Genomic DNA, 19,375 nt, shown 5'->3' with positions numbered 1-19,375 from the left:
ACTGCAAAGAATTCGGATTTGATTCTTAAGTGTAATGGGAGGATTAATTGCTGGCTTTTATCATACCCTTGAACCAAAGGCAGAAATCGATGAGGAAATGTACAAGCTTTGGTTGGGGCATTGCTTGCCAGGTGAAATCCATCACCTGTGACCCAAGAATATTACCAAGCAAGAATGAGTGGTAGGAACTCCTCCCTAAGATATCATTGCCTCAAGGAAAGGAGGTAGGTAGGAGGCCACCTGCTGAGACCCTCAGGTGTGTAGCTTGTTTTGGAAACTGGTTATTACCTTGACATTCTCCCTTTCCGTGGAATCCAGGCTCCATCCCGCCCTGCACCTGTACAAGTGTCTGCTGCTAATTAAGAAAGAGACAGATGGAGGAAGGTATAGTTTAATTTTACAGCCCCAGTTTCTTCAAAGCAATTAGGCTCATTGGAAGGAAAGCACCTTTTTCTTTCTTTCTTCCTCTCTTGTAAATGAAGAAAAATCAAACGGGAGAGGGCCAGTGTTGTTGAAAGGCTCACACGTCTCCTTCCTGGTTGGTTTGTCAGCCATCTGCCCATGAGGTACCGGGGCTGATTAGGTTAATGCATTTATTAATGGGGCTTGCAAGACTGTTCAGTGAATCTATTATTTCTTTCTCAAGGAGCTTTTTAATACACTAAGACAGGGACCACACTGCACAAAGCCAACCATGAGTGGCTAGGTAAGCATTTCTTCCCCTCATCTGGCTCCAAAGTAGAGAGGATCAGAAACATTATGAAACCAGGGTTTCGTGAAAACTGTGTTTCTGGGAAAATGGAAATGATTCATCCATCTAACCTCTAACCACCTCCTTGTTGTTGAAATAATCTTGAAAATATCTCTTTGGAGGATAGTTTCATGCACCAGGCACCAGTTCAGTGCCTACACTGCACTTTTCTAAAACACCTGAGTCCCATAGAGGGAGAATGGTTAGTTAAATGAATAGGCATGAATGATATAATCTTGCCTACAGGACATTAGATGGCCTGAGGACCCCTTGACCTCTTCACTCTACAACTCAGATGTCTTTTTAGTTTATTGAACCTACTTGCCTCCTCCTCACCTCAAAGCTTTTGCAAATGCTGTCAAATTTCAGCTATCAACTGCTGCATAACAAATGACTCCAAATCTTAGTTGCTTAGCATAGCAACCATTTATTGAGATCGTGATTCTGGGTCAGTGGGGAAGTTTTTATTTGGGCTGGATTGGCTTCTCTCAGTTGAGTTTGCTTGGTATCTGTGGTCCACTGTTAGGTGGCTGATGGCTGTAGGGTCTAGGATGACCTCACCGAACATGCTGCAGTTAACAGTCTGTTGGTTGTGGTGAACAGTGGTAACTAGCCTATGGATTTCTCATCCTCCAGGAGCCTAGGGGATTCCTTCTTCTCAAGGAGGCAGACTGCAAGAGCCTTAGGGTAGAAATTGCTAGAATCTACTGGTCCAAGCCCACAACAATGCCAGGTCATATTCAAGTCATGGGGCAATAGACTACATTTCTTGGTGATAAGAGCTTCAAATTATTTTGGTCATTCTTGAAATATACCACATATTCCTTCACATGGGCTGCACTTTCTGTTACTCTTCACATTCTGATCTCAGCTTAAGGAGCTCTTTCTCAAGAGGCAGGATGAATGCCTGCCTCTCTAGTAGAATGTTTACCCAAGGAGGGCAAGAACCATGTCTGTTTCTGTTTCTGATTGTCTTTCCTATATCAAGTGTCCAGCAGGTGGTGGGTACCCTTTTGATGAATGACTAAATGATTGAACAAACAGCTCGAAGACTGTGGCGTGGAGCATGGATTGGAGGAAGTGAAACGAGGCAGGGAGGCCAGTTTAGTTACTGAAGGAAAACAACATTCAAAGAGGATAGGAGAAAAGGAATAGGTTGAAAAAGTATTTGTTAGATATGGCTGGAAGGACTTGTGCTGGAAGAGAAGAAGAGAATGAAGTCAACCGTTGCTCCCAGGTTTCTGGCATAAATGGCTAAGGGATGGGTGGTCCCACATAAGAGAGACAAGGAAGAAGCTGAAGAACAGAACTGAGTAATGTTGCTGGGTTCAGGCTTGACCATCTGGGGCCAGAGATGCTGGTGAATCTGTCCAGGAGGTAACTGGATATATAAATTTTTGAAGTCTAAACAGTAATCTTAGAGTATTTTTTGATTGAACTTTCATGGCACTGGAAATCTGGAACTTTCTTCTAAGAGGCAGGAAAATGGGTTTAAGTCCCAGCTCTAATATTAGCTTGTGCTGCCTTAAACAAGAGCGCTTCCCTGACCACTGCCTCCCTCCTGATCAGATCAAGGCCGCTTTGTGTGCCCTTTCACGCAGTTAACTAGGCACTCAACAAACATGGTGGGTGGAAAAAGGAAAGAGGGGAGCCAGAAAAGAAGGCAGGTTGATTTGGATGAATGAATGCTTTGTATCTATTAAGTTGCCTACCATAAAGTAAGTGTTCAAACAATGTCTAATTTAACCCAGGGCTGCTTAAGGCAGGGGATAGATAATATATATGTACTGAGCAGTTACTACATTCCAAGAGTTGTGCTACGCAGCTGGTGTATCGCATGCAATTCATTGCTCACAACCCAAGGGTAATTGTTGTTATCCCCATTTCACACCTAAGGAAACAGGCAGAAATGGTTAAGTGATGTTCCTAAGGTCTCATAAACTCAGGTCTGTCTGATTTCAAAGCTGGCACACTTCCTTGTTCATTCCACTTTTGCCAAAGTACCAGGTACTTTTTGTGCCCAGGGAGTACCTAGTACCAGGTTTGCCCAGCAACCAGCTCAGAGTTAGGTATGGAGGAGGGTGTGGATTCTCCATGTGTGGGACTCAGTGTTTCGTCTTAATGGGATTCCCCCCCTCCCATCTGCACAGATATGGACAGACTTGGATACCTCTGTATTACTTTAGCACTTTCTGAGGGGTCATGATGTATTGCAGGTGCCGGAATGCCTAATTCATCATTTATTTTGTCTGTTTCTCAGAAACGGGAACCATTGAATGCATCCCTGGCTCAGAGCAGACCTCAGACTAGTCTGGTGTCTAGAAAGAGGAACATGGGAAAGAATGATGCTGGATCATTATAAGGCATGTATAATGAGAGTGAGTGAGATTCTTCAGTGAGAGATTACTGAGAGGAAAATAAGAAAGTTAGCTTCCAACCCATTCTTGCCCTGATATTCTCTGTGCCCTCACTGTATTTTGCTCACATGTATTTTTTAACTTTTAAGTTCAGGGGTACAAGTGCAGGTTTGTTACATAGTATACTTGTATTATAGGGGATTTTTGTACTGATTATTTCATCCCCCAGGTATTAAGCCTAGTACTCGTTATTTTTCCTGATCCTCTCCCTCCTCCCACCCTCATAAATTCATTCATCAAATATTTACTGAGTCTAGGTGCGGTGGCTTACACCTATAACCTTAGCACTTTGGGAGGCTGAGGTGGGTGGATCGCTTGAGGTCAGGAGTTTGAGACCAGCCAGGTCAACATGGCAAAATCCCATCTCTGCTGCAAATACAAAAATTAGCCAGGCATTGTGGCACACACCTGGAATCCCAGCTACTTGGGAGGCTGAGACAGGAAAATCGCTTGAGCCCAGGAGGCAGAGGCTGTAGTGAGCGAAGACCGCACCACTGCACACCAGCCGGGGTGACAGTGAGACACTGTCGCAAAAAAAATTTTACTGAGTCCTTAATATCTGCCAGGAAGTAGGCTGGACATTGCTAATATAATGCTGGGCAAGTCATACCTGGTCGTCTTGAAATGCTAGTGAGATGGATGATAATGAATCAATTGCATGAACAAGTATAAAATGACAGCTATGATAAATGTCATAGGGAGGAGCTTATGGAGAGATCTGACCTTGTCAGACTTTCTAGAACAAAGAGGTACTGGAGGTGAGAGGCAGCTGGGCATAGTAGGAGGTGGGAGGATACTTCCCTTTAGCTCTCTACAAAAAAAAAAAAACAAAAAAACCCATGTGCTGGAACTGTAATAATGGTAGGGAGTCTACCTGTGGTTCTGAACCCTGGCTGCACATTAGAATCACCTGAGGGGTTAGAAAATCTATGTCTGGGCCACACTCTCTGAGATTTTGATTAAATCAGTTTGGGAAGGGGTCCAGGTGTCTGAACAGTTTTAAAGCTCCCCCATGTGATTTCCATGTACTGCCAGGACAGAGAACCACTGAGCCACCCAGATGGATGGATATTTCTGCTCTCAAAGAACTCATAGTCTAGTGGGGAAACAGATGTGGAACACAGAAAATTATAAAAACAGCCTAGTCAGTGTTATGATGGAGAGAACAGGGGTGGCTGAGAAAGTCTGAGAGAATGAGGGAGGCAACAACATCTTAGCTAAGTCTTGCAACATGAGTAACAGTGAGCCTTGCGCTAATGAAGGGGATAGACTCTGCGGCTCAGACACCTGGTTCTTAGACCATATAGGGGACTTCGTTATAAATACTGCTGTGATTGGTTAGCTCCCCTTCATAGCACTTACCATAGTTATACTTTTATCTAATTTGGAGGATTATTTGACCACCACCACCCTCCTGATCAGATCAAGGCCCCTTTGTGTGCCCTTTCATGGAGTAAACTAGGCACTCAACAAACATGGTGGGAGGAAGAAGGAAAGACGGGAGACAGAGAAGAAGGCAGACTGGTTTGGATGAATGCCTACCTCCATACTAGAATGTCCACCCCAGCAGGGCAAGAACCATGTCTATTTCTGTTTCTCCTTTGTATTTCAAGTGTCACACGGTGGGTACCTGTTTGATGAATGACTAAATGATTGAACAAATAGCTGGAAGACTGCAGCATGGAGAATGGATTGGAGGAGGTGAAACAAGGCAGGAAGGCCAGTTTGGTTACTGAAGTAGAACAGTGTTCAAAGAGGTAGGAGAAAGGGAATAGGCTGAAATATTTGTTAGATACAGCTTGCAGGACTTGCCGGTCGGGCAGTTGTGCTGCAAGAGAAGAGGAGAACGAAGTCAACCATTGTTCCCAAGTTTCTGGCTTAAGTGGCTAAGGAGTGGGTGGTCCCATGTGAGAGATAAGGAAGAAGCAGAAGAAGAGATCTAAGTAATGTTGCTGGGTTCCGGCATGGCCACCTTCGTTACGGGAAAGGGGTCCCGATCTAGACCCCAAGAGAGGGTTCTTGGATCTCACGGAAGAAAGAATTTAGGGAGAGTCCACAGAGTGAAGCGAAAGTAGAGTAAAAAGTAGAGGAATAAAAGAATGGCTACTCCGTAGACAGAGCAGCCCCGAGGACTGCTGGTTACCCATTTTTATGGTTATTTCCTGATTCTTAATATGCTAAATAAGAAATGGATTATGTATGCCTCCCTTTTCAGACTACATAGGGTAACTTCCTGACGTTGCCATAGTATTCGTCAGCTGTCATGGCGCTGGTAGGAATGTAGCAGTGAGGACGCCCAGAGGTCACTCTTACGGCCGTCTTGGTTTTGGTGGGATTTAGCCAGCTTCTTTACTGCAGCCTGTTTTGTCAGCAAGGCCTTTATGACCTGTATCTTGTGCCATCCTTCTGTCTCATCCTGTGAATGCCTTAATTGTCTGTGAATGCAGCCCTGTAGGTCTCAGCCTCATTTTGCCCAGCTCCTATTCAAGATGGAATTGCTCTGGTTCACAGAAGAACAGATCTGAGTAATGTTGCTGGGTTCGGGCATGACCACCTTGCACCAGAGATGCTGGTGCATCTGTCCAGGAGGTAATGACACACAAATTTTGATGTCTAAGAAGGAATCTTTGAGCATTCTTCTATTGAAGTTTCAGGGCACTGGAAATCTAGAATGTTCCCGTAAAAGGCAGGAAGATGGGTTCCAGTCCCACCTCTAATATTAACTTGTGCTACCTTAAACAATTCATGACATTTCAGGAATGTGTGATCCTCACAGCCTTAGTAGCAGATTCCAAGATTCCTTTTGGCTTTGACATTCGGTACCTTCAGGTAGCCGTAGAATGTAAAGAGGTACTTTCTCTTGAAAGGCTTTATCAGTTGGAGCTATTTGCATTACAAGGAGTATAAACTCAACTGAAACTGTGCTATACATAGAAAGTTAATACGTGGCTTCCTGGGGTGGTGCCTTGAGCAGTAGACCAAGCGGTGGCCACACTAGCCGGGAAAGAGTACGTGATCCATGAATGATATCTAGCATAGACACAGAGGCAGAAACAAGGACATTTTTTTGTTTCAGTTCTGAAACCAAAGCTTTTCCTCTATGGCCTTTTCAAATAATGTTGATTGAACGTAGGTTCTACTCTGGCTCAGCCATTTGCTCTGGGTAACCTTAGTTTAATCATTTTATATGCCAGAGCCTAACAGTTTCCTTATTTGTCATGCGGGAGTAATAGTCCCGTTTTTTCTGTCTTCATTGTTGAAAGAATCTAATGAGAAAAGAAGGACAGAGCTCTGATGGTCTCTGTGAATTTCCGTAAATTCATGTGTGTGACACTGAGATCCCAATATGTGGATGAAAGAGCAGCAAGTGCTTCTGGTCTCCTGAGAGATGAAAGTTCAAAGTTTATTGCTAATGAATTAATTTTTAAAATGTAGAGGTTCTTATAATACAAGAATCTGGAAACAAGAGAAAAAATAAAAGGAGGTATCATAAAATTGTCAAATAAAAATTAAACCGTCATGGCACATGTATACCTATGTAACAAACCTGCACATTCTGCATATGTATCCTAGAACTTAAAGTATAATAATAAAAAAAAAAAAACGGGCTAGGCGCGGTGGCTCACACCTATAATCCCAGCACTTTGGGAGGACGAGGTGGGCAGATCACCTGAGATCAGGAGATGGAAACCAGCCTGACCAACATGGCAAAACCCCATCTCTACTAAAAATACAAAAATTAGCCGGGCATCTTGGCAGGTGCTTGTAATCCCAGCTACTCAGGAGGCTGAGACAGGAGAATTGCTTAAACTTGGGGTAGAGGTTGCAGTGAGCCGAGATCATGCCGCTGCACTCCAGCCTGGGCTACAGAGCGAGACTCCGTCTCAAAAACATAAAAAGGAAAGAAAATGTGAATGGAAAGAGTCAAACTTTGTAAAATATTTGGAGAGATTTATCCTGAGCCAGATATGAGTGATTATGGCCCGTGACACAGCCCTCAGAAGTCCTGAGAACATGTGCCCAAGTGGTTGGGGTGCAACTTGGTTTTATACCATTTAGGGAGGCATGAGACATCAATCAAATACATAGAAGAATTACATTGGTTTGGTCCCAAAAAATGGTACAATTTGAAGGGACTTGGGGGGACTTCAAGGCTATAGGTAAATTTAAACATTTTCTGGTTGACAATTGGTTGAGTCTAAAGACGTGATCAATAGAAAGGAAATGTTCAGGTTAAGATAGAAGATTGTGGAGAATAAGGTTCTTTTGAAGTCTGATAGTGGCTGTGCTTATAGACAATGGATGACAAATGTTTCCTATTCAGACCTTTAAAAGGTGATAGACTCTCAGTTAATCTCTTCAGGATTGTGAGGGCTTCCTGGAAGAAAAAGATCAAGCTATGTTAATAGAGCTTCTTTACAGATGTAGATTCCCCCCCCTCAAAAAAAATGGCTTTGTAGGGCCACTTCAAAATATGGCAAAAAAAAAAATGTTTTCGGGTAAATTACTTTGATTTTCTTTTGTCATGTAATGTTGTGCTAGAGTCAGATAGGAAAGTAAGTCATGATATAGACGGTTAAGTAAAACCCATCTGATGAGAATGTATGGTTTGTAGGGCATGACTCCCAGACCACTTAGATAGAAATTTGGGCAAGATAAGAAAAAGTCAGAGCTTAGTCCTCAAAGACAGAGAAAGAGAAGTAACAATGAAGGAACAGGGAGGAAGGGAGGGAGGGAGAAAGAAAGGAAGGAAGGAAAGATGAGAAGGAAGAAAGGAAGGACAGAGGAAGGAAGAAGGGAAGGAAGGAAAGATGGAAGGAAGAAGGGAAGGAGGGAGGGAGGAAAGGAAGGAAGGAATCTTTCAGAGCTGAAGAGAATGTAGTTAAATTGAATGGAAATTGATAGAACTCTTTCATAGAAGAGTTGGCAATATTTGTCAAGAGACTTAACAATGTTTATACTCTTTGGCCAAATAATTCCACATTTTATAATCCAGATCAAAAGTTAGCAAACTTAAAAAAGGACTGGATAATAAATATCTCTGGCTCTTCTGGCCTCACAGTTTCTGTCACCAGCACACCATTCTACTATAGCAGAGCAAAAGCAGCCATGGATAATACATAAATGAATGGGTATGGTTTTGTTTCCAGTAAAACTTTATTTACAAAATCAGGTTATGGCCAGATTTGGCCTCCCGGTCATAGTTTGCCAATCCCTGATGTAAATTAAGAAAACAGGCCTGGTGCCGTGACTCACACCTGTAATCTCAACATTTTGGGAGGCCGAGGTGGGAGGATTGCTTGAGCCCAGGAGTTCAAGACAAGCCTGGGCAACATGGCAAAACCTCATTTCTACAAAAAATAAAAATAAAAAAATTAACCTAGTGTGATGGTGCATGCCTGTGGTCCCAGCTACTCGGGAGAATCATCTCGGCCTGGCAGGTAGAGGTTGCACTTTAGCTTGAGCAGCAGAGTGAGATCCTGTCTCAAAAACAAATAATTAATTAAAAAGAAAACATTTTTAGAATTATTCTAAATTCAAAATTATAAATATCATGAGAGGTTTAAATGAAAAGAGTTTCATCTCGATTTTATTTATAATAGCAAAATATTGGCACAACTATAACATGAATAGGGGGATTCATTTTATATTTCTGCTCAATGAAATATTAAGTACACATGAAAATGCTATTTATTAATAATTTATAACAACATGAAGAAATAGTGATAAAACATTACATAAGAAATGGAAACAGACATTTATAATGATGATGATAACTGAATAAAGTGAATAGTATCTAAGCACTTTACACAGGTCATTTAACTCTCCAAACACATCTCTGAAGTATACTTTTTTAATGGCATGACTTTCCTTGTGGAGAAGCTGATGGTGATAAACGTTAAGTAATTTAGTCAAGGTTTAGCTGCTAACAGGTGTCAGAGATGGAACGTGAATACAGGTCTGCTTAACTGCAAAAAGCAAAAACAAAAATAAACCAACCAAGAAAAATCCCAAATTAAACTCTGTTTATTAAAAAGACCAGAAGAAACTACACCCAAAGGTTGCTATCAGCTGTCTTAATTGGTAAGAGGTGGATAGGAATATCGAGTAACGTGTTCAGTATTTTCTCTGATGAGAATGTACCATTTTAGTAATGAAGAAGCAACACGTGAATTTCACAGGAAAGCCAAGGATGGCAGAATGGTAAGTGGGACTGCGGTGGGAGAGGTGTTTATTTTGGGGGTCTAGAGGTTCCCTTAGGGATGCCCTTCATCCTCTTGGTCCTGCTTTTGTTTGTGAAAAGGACATGGTGCTGCCCTTCCCTCTGTCTTGTTCTAGGTGGAGTTTCTAGTGTGTCTTTTGTTGGGACGGTTGGTCCGTTTTTATGCTGTTCTTGGGTTGACATGCCAGTCTCTAACTCTCTGTCTCTCTCTGTCTCTCTCTCTCTCCACTTCTCTTTTTTCCCCTTCTTCATCCACCTGTTCCACTGTGCAGCTGACAAGGTCAATGATGACTTCTACACCAAGCGACGGCATCTGGCTGAGCTGGCTGCCAAGGGGAACCTACCTTTGCACCCCGTAAGAGTGGAGGACGAGCCGCGGGCCTTCAGCCCCGAGCACGGTCCTGCCATGCAGAATGGACAGAAGTCTCGCACCAACAAGATGCCCCCACATCCCCTGGCCTACAACTCCACCACCAACTTTAAGGGCTGGGACCCCAACGAGCAGTCCCTGCGGCGACAGGCTTACGGCAACAAGGGCAAGCTTGGCACGGCCGAGACAGGCTCCAGTGACCCCTTGGGAACTCGCCCCCAGCACTACCCACCCCCACAGCCATACTTCATCACCAACAGCAAAACAGAAGTGACTGTCTGAGCTTTCAACACAGGGAGCACCCTGGAGACCACATTCAACTGAGAGAGGCAAAAAAAAAAAAAAAAAAAAAAAAAAAAAAAAAAACCTGGCCACACCCTCCCCTCCCCAACACATGCACCCATACACTAACTCTCAACAAGAACCAACTATGAACCTACTGGGGACACGGAGTCGCATTTTTCCTAGGTCATGCCTAGCACGTGTTGGCAGGCAGCTGAGAAAGGCCGAAGCGTGGACATTCAGCAATACAGCAAAGGGGAAACTGAGGCACACTCTTTCCACTGCGGGCCCAAGGTGGCCAACTCAACATGCCCAAACGCGGGGATGATGATTCTTTTCCTCCTAACTTGAAACTGAAATCCATGATGAAAAAATATAAAAGTAGCACAATTTAGAGAAATTGTCCATTTGAGCACATACACTACTTGCCGTGTGCTGTTTCTAGGTACAAGAGCCAGGGTGGAAGTGGGGGCAGAGAACGAGGGAGGACACAAGAGTGTATTTCAGACGAGGAGTTGTTCTGGGAGGAATCTGCCCACATTAGAAGCATTTTTCTAATTCCAAGAAGTGGTGATGTGAACGTAAAATTTTGACAAGCATGAAACGGTCACTGGACCCCAACTGTTCTATTTATAGTACTTTTCATATCATCCATGTTGAAAGCAAAAAAAACCCTCAAACTCACAAAAAATAAATAGACCCTGAACCCACTGACAATGATGGGAAGAAAAAAGAAAAAAACATTTTAGAGAACTCCCATAAGGACCATGACGATGGAAACGGGAGGGATGGGCTTTTATGGCGGGGAGAGGGTCTGGAGAGTATTCAATAACTTTTTAAAAAGAGAATTAAAATGTAAGCCCACTACAAAACAGATAAAAATCGCAAATTTGGTTTTTTTTCCTCCAAAATCTTGAAGACTTCTTGTTGACATCAACAACAATGGATCCACAGTTGGAAAAGTCCACAGGAGATCAGATGAGGACCCAGAAGACTGATTTCTGGGGTTTGCCTCCAAGACCTGAAACAGCCACAGAAACAAGTCCTCTACAAACTCTGTCCCTGACATCCCTTTTCCTTCAGCGCGTTGCCGCCGCCGCTGCCAAACTTCAACTGCTTTGGACTGAAAATGTCATAAGCGTGGGTGGTGCCTTCAATGTGTTACTGTTGTTTCATGACTGTCTTGTTTCCCAAGTGCAACCTGTGTTCTTTTAGCCTTCCTTCCTCTTGTTTTTCTGCAGTACTAGAAGGTGTTTCCATCCTTCCGCTGTAGGTGAGCCCACCCCATAACACCCTCTGAGGGGCTGCTACAATGTCAGGGGTACCCAAGAACCAAGACCTCCCTCCTCTCCACACTGTCAACATGAGTCCTATTTTCTAGCCCTGCCCCCAAACCTGTCAGATGTTTCTTGGTCCCGTAATTGCCATGGTCCCTCCAGATTACCTCCCCACAAACTTGGGCATGTTCATCTCCCAACCAGAATGTCCTGAGGTGGTTTTTCTGGTTGGTTGTCATAACCCATAGCCCGTGGGGTCCCAACAAAGTCAGTTTCCTCTAAGTTCTCTTTGTTTTGTGGAAGCCCCACGAGGTGGATTGAGAGAGAAGAGATTTTCATCTAAGGTGAAAGGTTTTTCAACTAGCCCCTAAAGGTCTTAGGTAGTTAATGAACCTTCAACAGACCCACAGCAATTCTGGTGTCCGAAGTTATCAGTGGTCTGGTCAAACAAGACTCGGAGCATTTTCTGGAATCCTGAACTGCAAGGTTCTGCCTCACCTGTCTCTCTACTCTGACATCGTGAAATCAGCAAAACCAGATATTTATTCTCCTCCTCGCTCCGAGCAGATCTGAGGGCACTGACAGTGCAGCTGATCCTTCTGGGCCTCAGCCTCCCATCTGAAACATGGGGCATTGGGGTCAGTCAAGGTTTTTTGAAACGGCAAAACCTCGGCCTGTTTTTTAAAATGAGATCTTTTGGTCGGGCACAGTAGTTCACACCTATAATCCCAGCACTTTGGGAGGCCGAGACAGGTGGATCATGTGAGGTCTGGAGTTCGAGACCAGCCTGGCCAACATGGAGAAACCCCGTCTCTAGTAAAAATACAAAAATTAGTCAGGCATGGTGGTAGATGCCTGTAATCCCAGCTACTTGAGAGGCGGAGGCAGGAGAATCACATAAACCCGGGAGGCGGTGGTTACGGTGAGCTGAAACTGCCATTGCACTCAACCTGAACAACGGCATGAGACTCTGTCTCAAAAAAAAAAATCTTTCAAAGAACACACGATAGGAGATCTCCATGTATAAAAAGGCACCATGATGTACAAAGCAGGAGTCAGAGATTTAGTGCCCACCTTCTTGGCCTCCTTGGGGAGACCACAGCGCTTCCCAGAGTCAAATACCACTGGACATGGTCAGCTTCCTTGGTGTTAATGAGCTATGTACCTGTAACACACTTTGACATCTCTGTGTATCACCTTCACAATATTTGTATCTAAATTAATTCATTTGAATACATTTTGTTTTTAAAATGAAAACTTCCTGTCTTGATCACAAATTTTTAAAACATCATCAATTGCTGTAAATAGAAAGTAAGCATAAAAATAAGTACAAAGGAAACAAGCAGCAATGATTAAATTCCAGCTGGAGTCTGTTGTCTGTGAGTCTGAACTAAAACCTGGGGTTCGTTCTTTCTCTCTCTCTCTCAGAATGATATTAGCAGGTGTTAAATAATTGTTAAAGATACCAGCACCCAATGAAGACTTTCTCTTTGTAGTAATAAGATGGACTGGAAGGTAAATGATAGGGGAGTCATTTCCTAGGCAAGTCAGTGTTGAGCAATGCTGTATCCATGTACTGCCTATGGTCACTGTGCACACACTAGGTGTGTACAGTCCACACTTCAGAAAATCCTGGGTTGACTTAACTATGACGTTTCCAGCTCAAAGTTTCTATAATTCTTATCTCCCTTTTAACCCATCTTTGCTCTTTGCCCCTAGTCCACTTCATTTCACCCTCATCTCAACTCTGATTAAGAGTCTTTCTTGGCCTCCGAATTGATAGTATTTTATTCCTTCTGCATGCTCCTTCTCCTCTGAATAAACTTCATCAATTGAACTGGGCTCCTTGGGGTCTGCAGTTGTAATTTGGGCAGGAGAGGGTGCAGCCTGGTCATTAAAACATAGCCACAGTGCCAGTACTGGGAAGGACCAGCACTTCCCACGTAGTCCTGCCTAGGATGGAAAGCTTAGGAAGTGCTTCCTAGCTTATCTTCCAGTTGGCTTTGGGAGATGAACTGAAGAGGAAAATTTGGACAGGGAAGGTCATTTTGTTCTTTGGCTTCCTCTTGGGAGGGTAGACAGACCTCACAGTACTGAAAGACAGGACAACCCATGGAACTATCTGTGACTTCCATGTACCAAGACAAGGACCCTATAGCTAGGGTAGTGACACCTTGAAGAGAAACCAGAACAAAGCAGAGAGGCTGTCCTCTTCCTAATTCCATGCCCTGACACCAGCCCCTATTTTTTGCCTTTAGCTGTCCCCTGATTTCCAACCCAATGGGACCAGAGTCTGACTTCCCTTTAACCCTTTCACAGTATCTCAGCCTCCATCTGCCTTGGGCTCTGCCTGGCCTCCCCATCTAACTCTTCCCAGTTTTTGTGTAAATGGAGCATATTTTATGTGCAAATATTTTAGTAACTGTATGTTCTGCAAGTAAACTTGTGTTAATACTTGTCAACAACTGCAGAGTTTATGATACGAATAATTCTTCCTACAATGAAGAAAAAAACACGTTTGTTTTCTAAGAATGTTTATTTGTAAACATGTATTCACTATATTAATATAAATTTCTTACCTGGCAATAAAACTGATTATATGTGATGCTGTTGGGGTTGTCATGTATCTTTCTAATGCCCTGCATCCTAATTTGTGTTTTCACCAGGGAACACCAATATTAGCATAGAGAGGGAGGTCTTTAATACTCAGAATGTCTGGGAAGTTTCAGGCAAAGGCAATTTCTAGTTAACAGCAACTCGTATACATTTTCCAGGAAACTTTGTGTTTGCAACCTTTCTGGTAAGTTTGCATCACATCTCCTAGTTCACATCCTTTCCTTTAGAAATCTATCATCACTAGGTTTCCTCATCATAACTCAATTTATCCTTTATGGTCAAGAATCTTGCTGCAATCTGGACTTGGTTTTGAACACTGATCAGGATCATAGAAGACACAAATATTGAAAGAATGGAAGATTGGATTCTTCTCCTATTTGTTAAATTTTATTTCCTGTCTGGCCTCTGGTAGCATGGAGTTTGAAATTTTCAGGTAGAAACTTGTATGGATATGGTTCTTTCGGAAAGAGTCTCTGAGATGAGGATGTGAGAAGTGAAGAGAATATTGGGAGGGGTGGGAGGTTCAATAAGGAAGGGAAAGCAGCCAAGAAGAATATGACATCATGCCGGCTACCACTATGCACGGCTGGGGTTCATGCTGCAGGGAAACTTTGGGAGAGGGTGTTGAACACGTACACAGAATCATCCTGCCCAGGTAACATGGAGCTTGGGCGTTTATATACCCATGGCCATCAGACATTGTTTCACAATTGCTTTCAGGGATGCTAATGTTCAGATACCTCTAGGCTGTCATGTGCAAAGGTAGAAGGATTCTCATGGTGTCAAGAATCCTTAGGCACAGAGACACACCTATTGGTGATTGTAAGCCAGTCATTGTGCGCGGAAGTCCCAAAGACACTAAGGATGTGGCCAGGAACTCACAGTGGCTGCCCAAAGCCAGAGATCTGAGGCCCCTGGGAAATGAAACTTCCACTCTCTGGATGCTTAGAGGTGTTGTCAATGTCAAGCAAAGGGAAGAATGGACCACAATTTGCAGTCAGGGTTAGGATCAGGATCTTTCCTCTGGGATTTGAAGACCCTTCGTTGGCCACAGGATCACTTGGCATCACCGAGAGCAGATCCTGTGGGCTGTCTTTGGGGCATAGTTCTGGTTATCAGAGAAGTCTGTAAGGCAGAGGATGCACTTTCAGCACTGTGAAAATGTTGATGACGGGAGTCATTCACGTCACAGCCCTATGAATACAGTCATAGAATTACTCCTCTGTGAGGAGAGCCACGCTATTCCTCTAGTGAGCAATTTGGTTGATTATAACTCATAAACAACAACAACAATCATAACAAGCTTATTTGCAGAGCCGCACACTGTTGATGACCTATCCAATGCACCATTGGTTCACACTGCAAAAGGTAAGTACTATTATGCTTTGGAGATGCTGTTTAGAGATTTATCTAAAATTTGAGTAATTTTCCTAAAGCAATTCAACTAGTACATGATAGAACTGGGATTCGAACTCCAGAGCTCATGCTTTAATGGCTCTGTCAACAGTTCTCACTGGGGGCCAGGCATGGTGGCTCACACCTGTAATCCCAGCACTTTGGGAGGTCGAGGCGGGCAGATCACCTGAGTTCAGGAGTTTGCAACCAGCCTGGCCAACATGGGGAAACACTGTCTATACTAAAAAATACAAAAATTAGCCAGACGTGGTAGCAGGTGCCTGTAATCCCTGCTACTTGGGAGGCTGAGGCAGGAGAATCACTTGAACCTGGGAGGTGGAGGTTGCAGTGAGCCGAGATTGTGCCATTGCACTCCAGCCTGGGGGACAAAAGTGAGACTTCCTCTCAAAAAAAAAAAAGTTATTACTTGAATTAGCATGCAAATATAAGCAGGGCAGCTTGATAAAAATACCCATTCCCATGCTCCATCAAAGAACTTCAGATGAGGTAGCTCTGACTTGGGGACCAGGGCCCAGTGTTTGTAACGAGCTCCCTGTCATTGCACTGCAGTGGCTCCTGGACCCTATGGTGAGAAGCTTTGCACGGTGCCACATTGCCTCATCATCCAACATCTGTGAGATCATCCCAAGGATCTTAAGATGCAGAAGAAATTGGAATGGACCTATGTGCTTCCAGAGAGAGGAGCTCTCATCATCTGGCTTCGTGTCAGATATTGAAAGGTTGTGTCCTGTCTCCAGGAGACTTGGTTGGTGGTATTGATTCCAATGCCAACTTGCCACATACCTTGAAACTATCCTTTTCTGCAGCGCTACTTCTTCATCTTCCTTCAGAAGGAGGAGGTTGCAGTTAATAATCTTCAACTGGGCTCTCTGACTTGACTGAGTGTTGTTCTTCCTGATCACCATAAAATGGGTACAGCCAACAGAATTGAGTCTCTTACCACTTTCAAAGGTTTGCTCCTGCATGACCAGGCATTTAGTGGGTATAATAATAACATTATTGTAATAGATTCTGAGTATTGAGCACTTGCCAAGTACCCGGTGTGGACCCAGAAAATCTAAGACAAGTCTGTTAATTTAGAACATTTATTTTGCTGAGGTTGAAGATGTGTACCCGTGACACAGCCTCAGGAGTCCTGATGACATATGCCCAAGGAGGTTGGGGTGCTGCTCCATTTTATGCAATTTAGGGTGGTGTGAGAGATTAATCAAGTACATTTAAGAAATACATTGGTTTGGTCATAAAGGCAGGACAACTCCAAGTCAGGGGGCTTCCAGGCTATATAGGTAAATGTAAACATTTTCTGGCTGACAATTGGTTGAGTTTGTCTAAAGACCTGGGATCAATAAAAAGGAATGTTTGGGTTGTGATAAGAGGTTGTGGAGACCGAAGTTTTATCATGTAGATGAAGCTTTTACCTAGCAGGCTTTAGAGAGAACAGGCTGTAAAATGTTTCTTATCAGATTTAAAGTCTGTGTTGATGTTAAGGAGAGGTATAATGAGGCATGTCCAACCTCTACTTCCCTTGATGGCCTGAACCAGTCTTTCAGGGGCCTTGGAATTTTATTTTTGGTTTACACCAGTTTTATGCTGAGGGTTTTCTGATGCTCTAGCAGCCGTGGGCTACTATGGATATTCTTAATGTTCTTAGGCCATGAATCCTTTTGACTGTGGATTCCCTTTTTCAGAATAATGACTTTAAAGGCATGAAATAAAATACATAGAATTATAAAAGAAATCCATTATCTCGATATATAGTCATAAAAATATTTTTTTAAAACTTGGATTTGTGATATGGTAATACAGTTGACCCTTGCACAACACAGCTTTGAACTGCATGGGTCCACTTACGTGTGAATTTTCTTTCACTTCTGCCACCCCTGAGACAGCAAGGCCAAGCCCTCCTCTTCCTCAACCTACTCAGCATCAAGATGACCAAGATGAAGACCTTTATGATGATCCACTTCTGCTTAATAAATAGTAAATATATTTTCTCTTCCTTATGATTTTTTAAAATAACGTTTTCTTGGGCCAGCTTTAGCTCAGCGGTTACTTTGACAATGCTTTCTATGGTGGAAAAAAAAATAATGTTTTCTTTTGTCTAACTTTATCATAAGAACAGTGTTTTTTATGTACATATTACACGTAATATACTAAATGTGTGTTCATTGTTTATGTTATTGGTAAGGCTTCTGGTCAAAGTAGACTATTAGTAGTTTAGTTTTTGGGGAGTTAAAAACTATATGAGATTTCTGACTACATGGGGTTTGGTGACCCTAAACCCTGCATTATTCTAGGATCAACTGTATATGTGCTTTTCAACTAATGCTATAAATAACATGATCTATTGATGGATTTCAAAGTATTGATGAGCACAAACAATTCTTTGAGCTACCTGCTACATATGCAATGTGATACAACAATATCTGTGATTCTACTGTTGACAAAGTCCCAGGTCACTGCTAATATGATAGGTGGCTCTTTGCCTACATTTATTTATTTGCTTTTGAGACAGTGGCTCACTCTGTTGCCCAGTCTGGAGTGTAGTGGTGCAATCACGACTCACTGCAGCCTTGACCTCCCAGGCTCTAGCAATCCTCCCACCTCAGCCTCCTGAGTAGCTGGGACTACAGGTATGTGTCACCACACCTGGCTAATTTTCTGTATTTTTTTGTAGAGATGGGCATTCGCCACCTTGCCCAGGCTGGTCTCGAACTCCTGGGCTCAAGTAATCTGCCCACTTCAGCCTCTCAAAGTGCTAAGATATGGGCGTGAGCCTCTGTGCCCTGTCTTATTGCCTACATTTATAATTGAGGGATGTGCTAAATTTTAACTAGAGGCCAGTGAATGTAAAGACGTTATATATTTTCTTCCAGTTAATTTCACAAACCCACTGAACGCCATCCACATATCCCTCTGCAGGTATGTGGATCCCAGGCGAAGCATTTGTGTACTAGTTGGACTTAGAGCTACTTACCTATTCTCTTCATGCTTCTTTTTAAATAGGGATAACAATAGTATCTCTATCATTGAGTGTTATGAGAGATAAAAGATAAAAAGATAGTAGCTTAATGCTTGACACCTAGTAAATACTTCAGCATTAGCTTTTGTTATTAGAGTGATTCTCCAGGAAGTCAGTGGCAAAGCTGATTGAAACCTGGTTTTCTCTGACATAACCTCCAGCTCTGGACAGTCTTTCATGCTGTGTCACCTGTTGAAAGTGATTGAATTCTTTCCCTGGAATGAGACTAGACCAACACTGGAGTAGATCACAATGAATGTCCCCATTTCTTCACCCATCCCAGAGAAGAAAGACAAATGTCCAAGGCTCGGGAAGCTCTTGCCTATTTATTTAAGGCTTTATTGGAGACAGTTAATACTAATGTCCTCCCTTCAACAGCAAGCTCTCTCCAGCCCAGTAATTACAAGATCCCAATTATAAACCACACTGTCCCAGAAATTGTCAGATTCTAGTTTTTTTTTTATTTAATCCATCCTGTTAAGAACATATTTACCACATAAAATCAAAATAAGTCTTTGATATGGCTTGGCTGTGTCCCCGCCCAAATCTCATCTTGAATTGTAGCTCCCATAATTCCCATGTGTTGTGGGAGGGACCTGGTGGGAGATAATTGAATCATGGGGGTGGTTTCCCCCATACTGTTCTCATGATAGTAAGTCCCATGAGATCTGATGGTTTCATAAGGGGAAACCCCTTTTCCTTGGCTCTCATTCTTCTCCTTGCTGCCACCATGTAAGATTTGTCTTTGACCTTCTACCATGATTATGATGCCTCCCTAGCCATGTGAAAGTGTGAGTCCATTAAACCTCTTTTTCTTTATAAATTACCTAGTCTCAGGTATGTATTTATCAGGAGCGTGAGAACAGACTAATACAGTCTATCTCATACATTCAGTTTCAGCCTTGAAAGATAATCATCATAATGCTAATAGCAACAGCTTCTTTTATTACCAATTATTGAACATTTTTTGTATCTGGTACTGGATTAGGCGCTGGAAATGC

The 19,375-nt window shown here is 42.9% G+C and overlaps 1 protein-coding gene across 2 annotated transcripts in view; it reads left to right on the top strand.

Moving 5' to 3' along the window:
* The window catches only part of SHISA9 (shisa family member 9), a 341,003-nt gene extending 330,714 nt beyond the window's left edge, over positions 1–10,289 (top strand). For both annotated transcript variants that reach the window (XM_032242730.1, XM_032242729.1), the window contains one exon: positions 9,664–10,289. In XM_032242730.1, coding sequence (XP_032098621.1) covers positions 9,664–10,043 — 380 coding nt within the window. In that variant the 3' untranslated portion in view covers positions 10,044–10,289. The remainder of the gene's footprint in view (positions 1–9,663) is intronic.
* Positions 10,290–19,375: the final 9,086 nt, after the last annotated feature.

The sequence above is a fragment of the Sapajus apella genome, unplaced genomic scaffold (genome assembly GCF_009761245.1).
Source record: "Sapajus apella isolate SASKATOON/1434 unplaced genomic scaffold, GSC_monkey_1.0 scaffold51, whole genome shotgun sequence".
In the NCBI taxonomy this organism is placed as follows: domain Eukaryota; kingdom Metazoa; phylum Chordata; class Mammalia; order Primates; family Cebidae; genus Sapajus; species Sapajus apella.
This window is presented reverse-complemented; position numbering and strand designations above follow the sequence as displayed.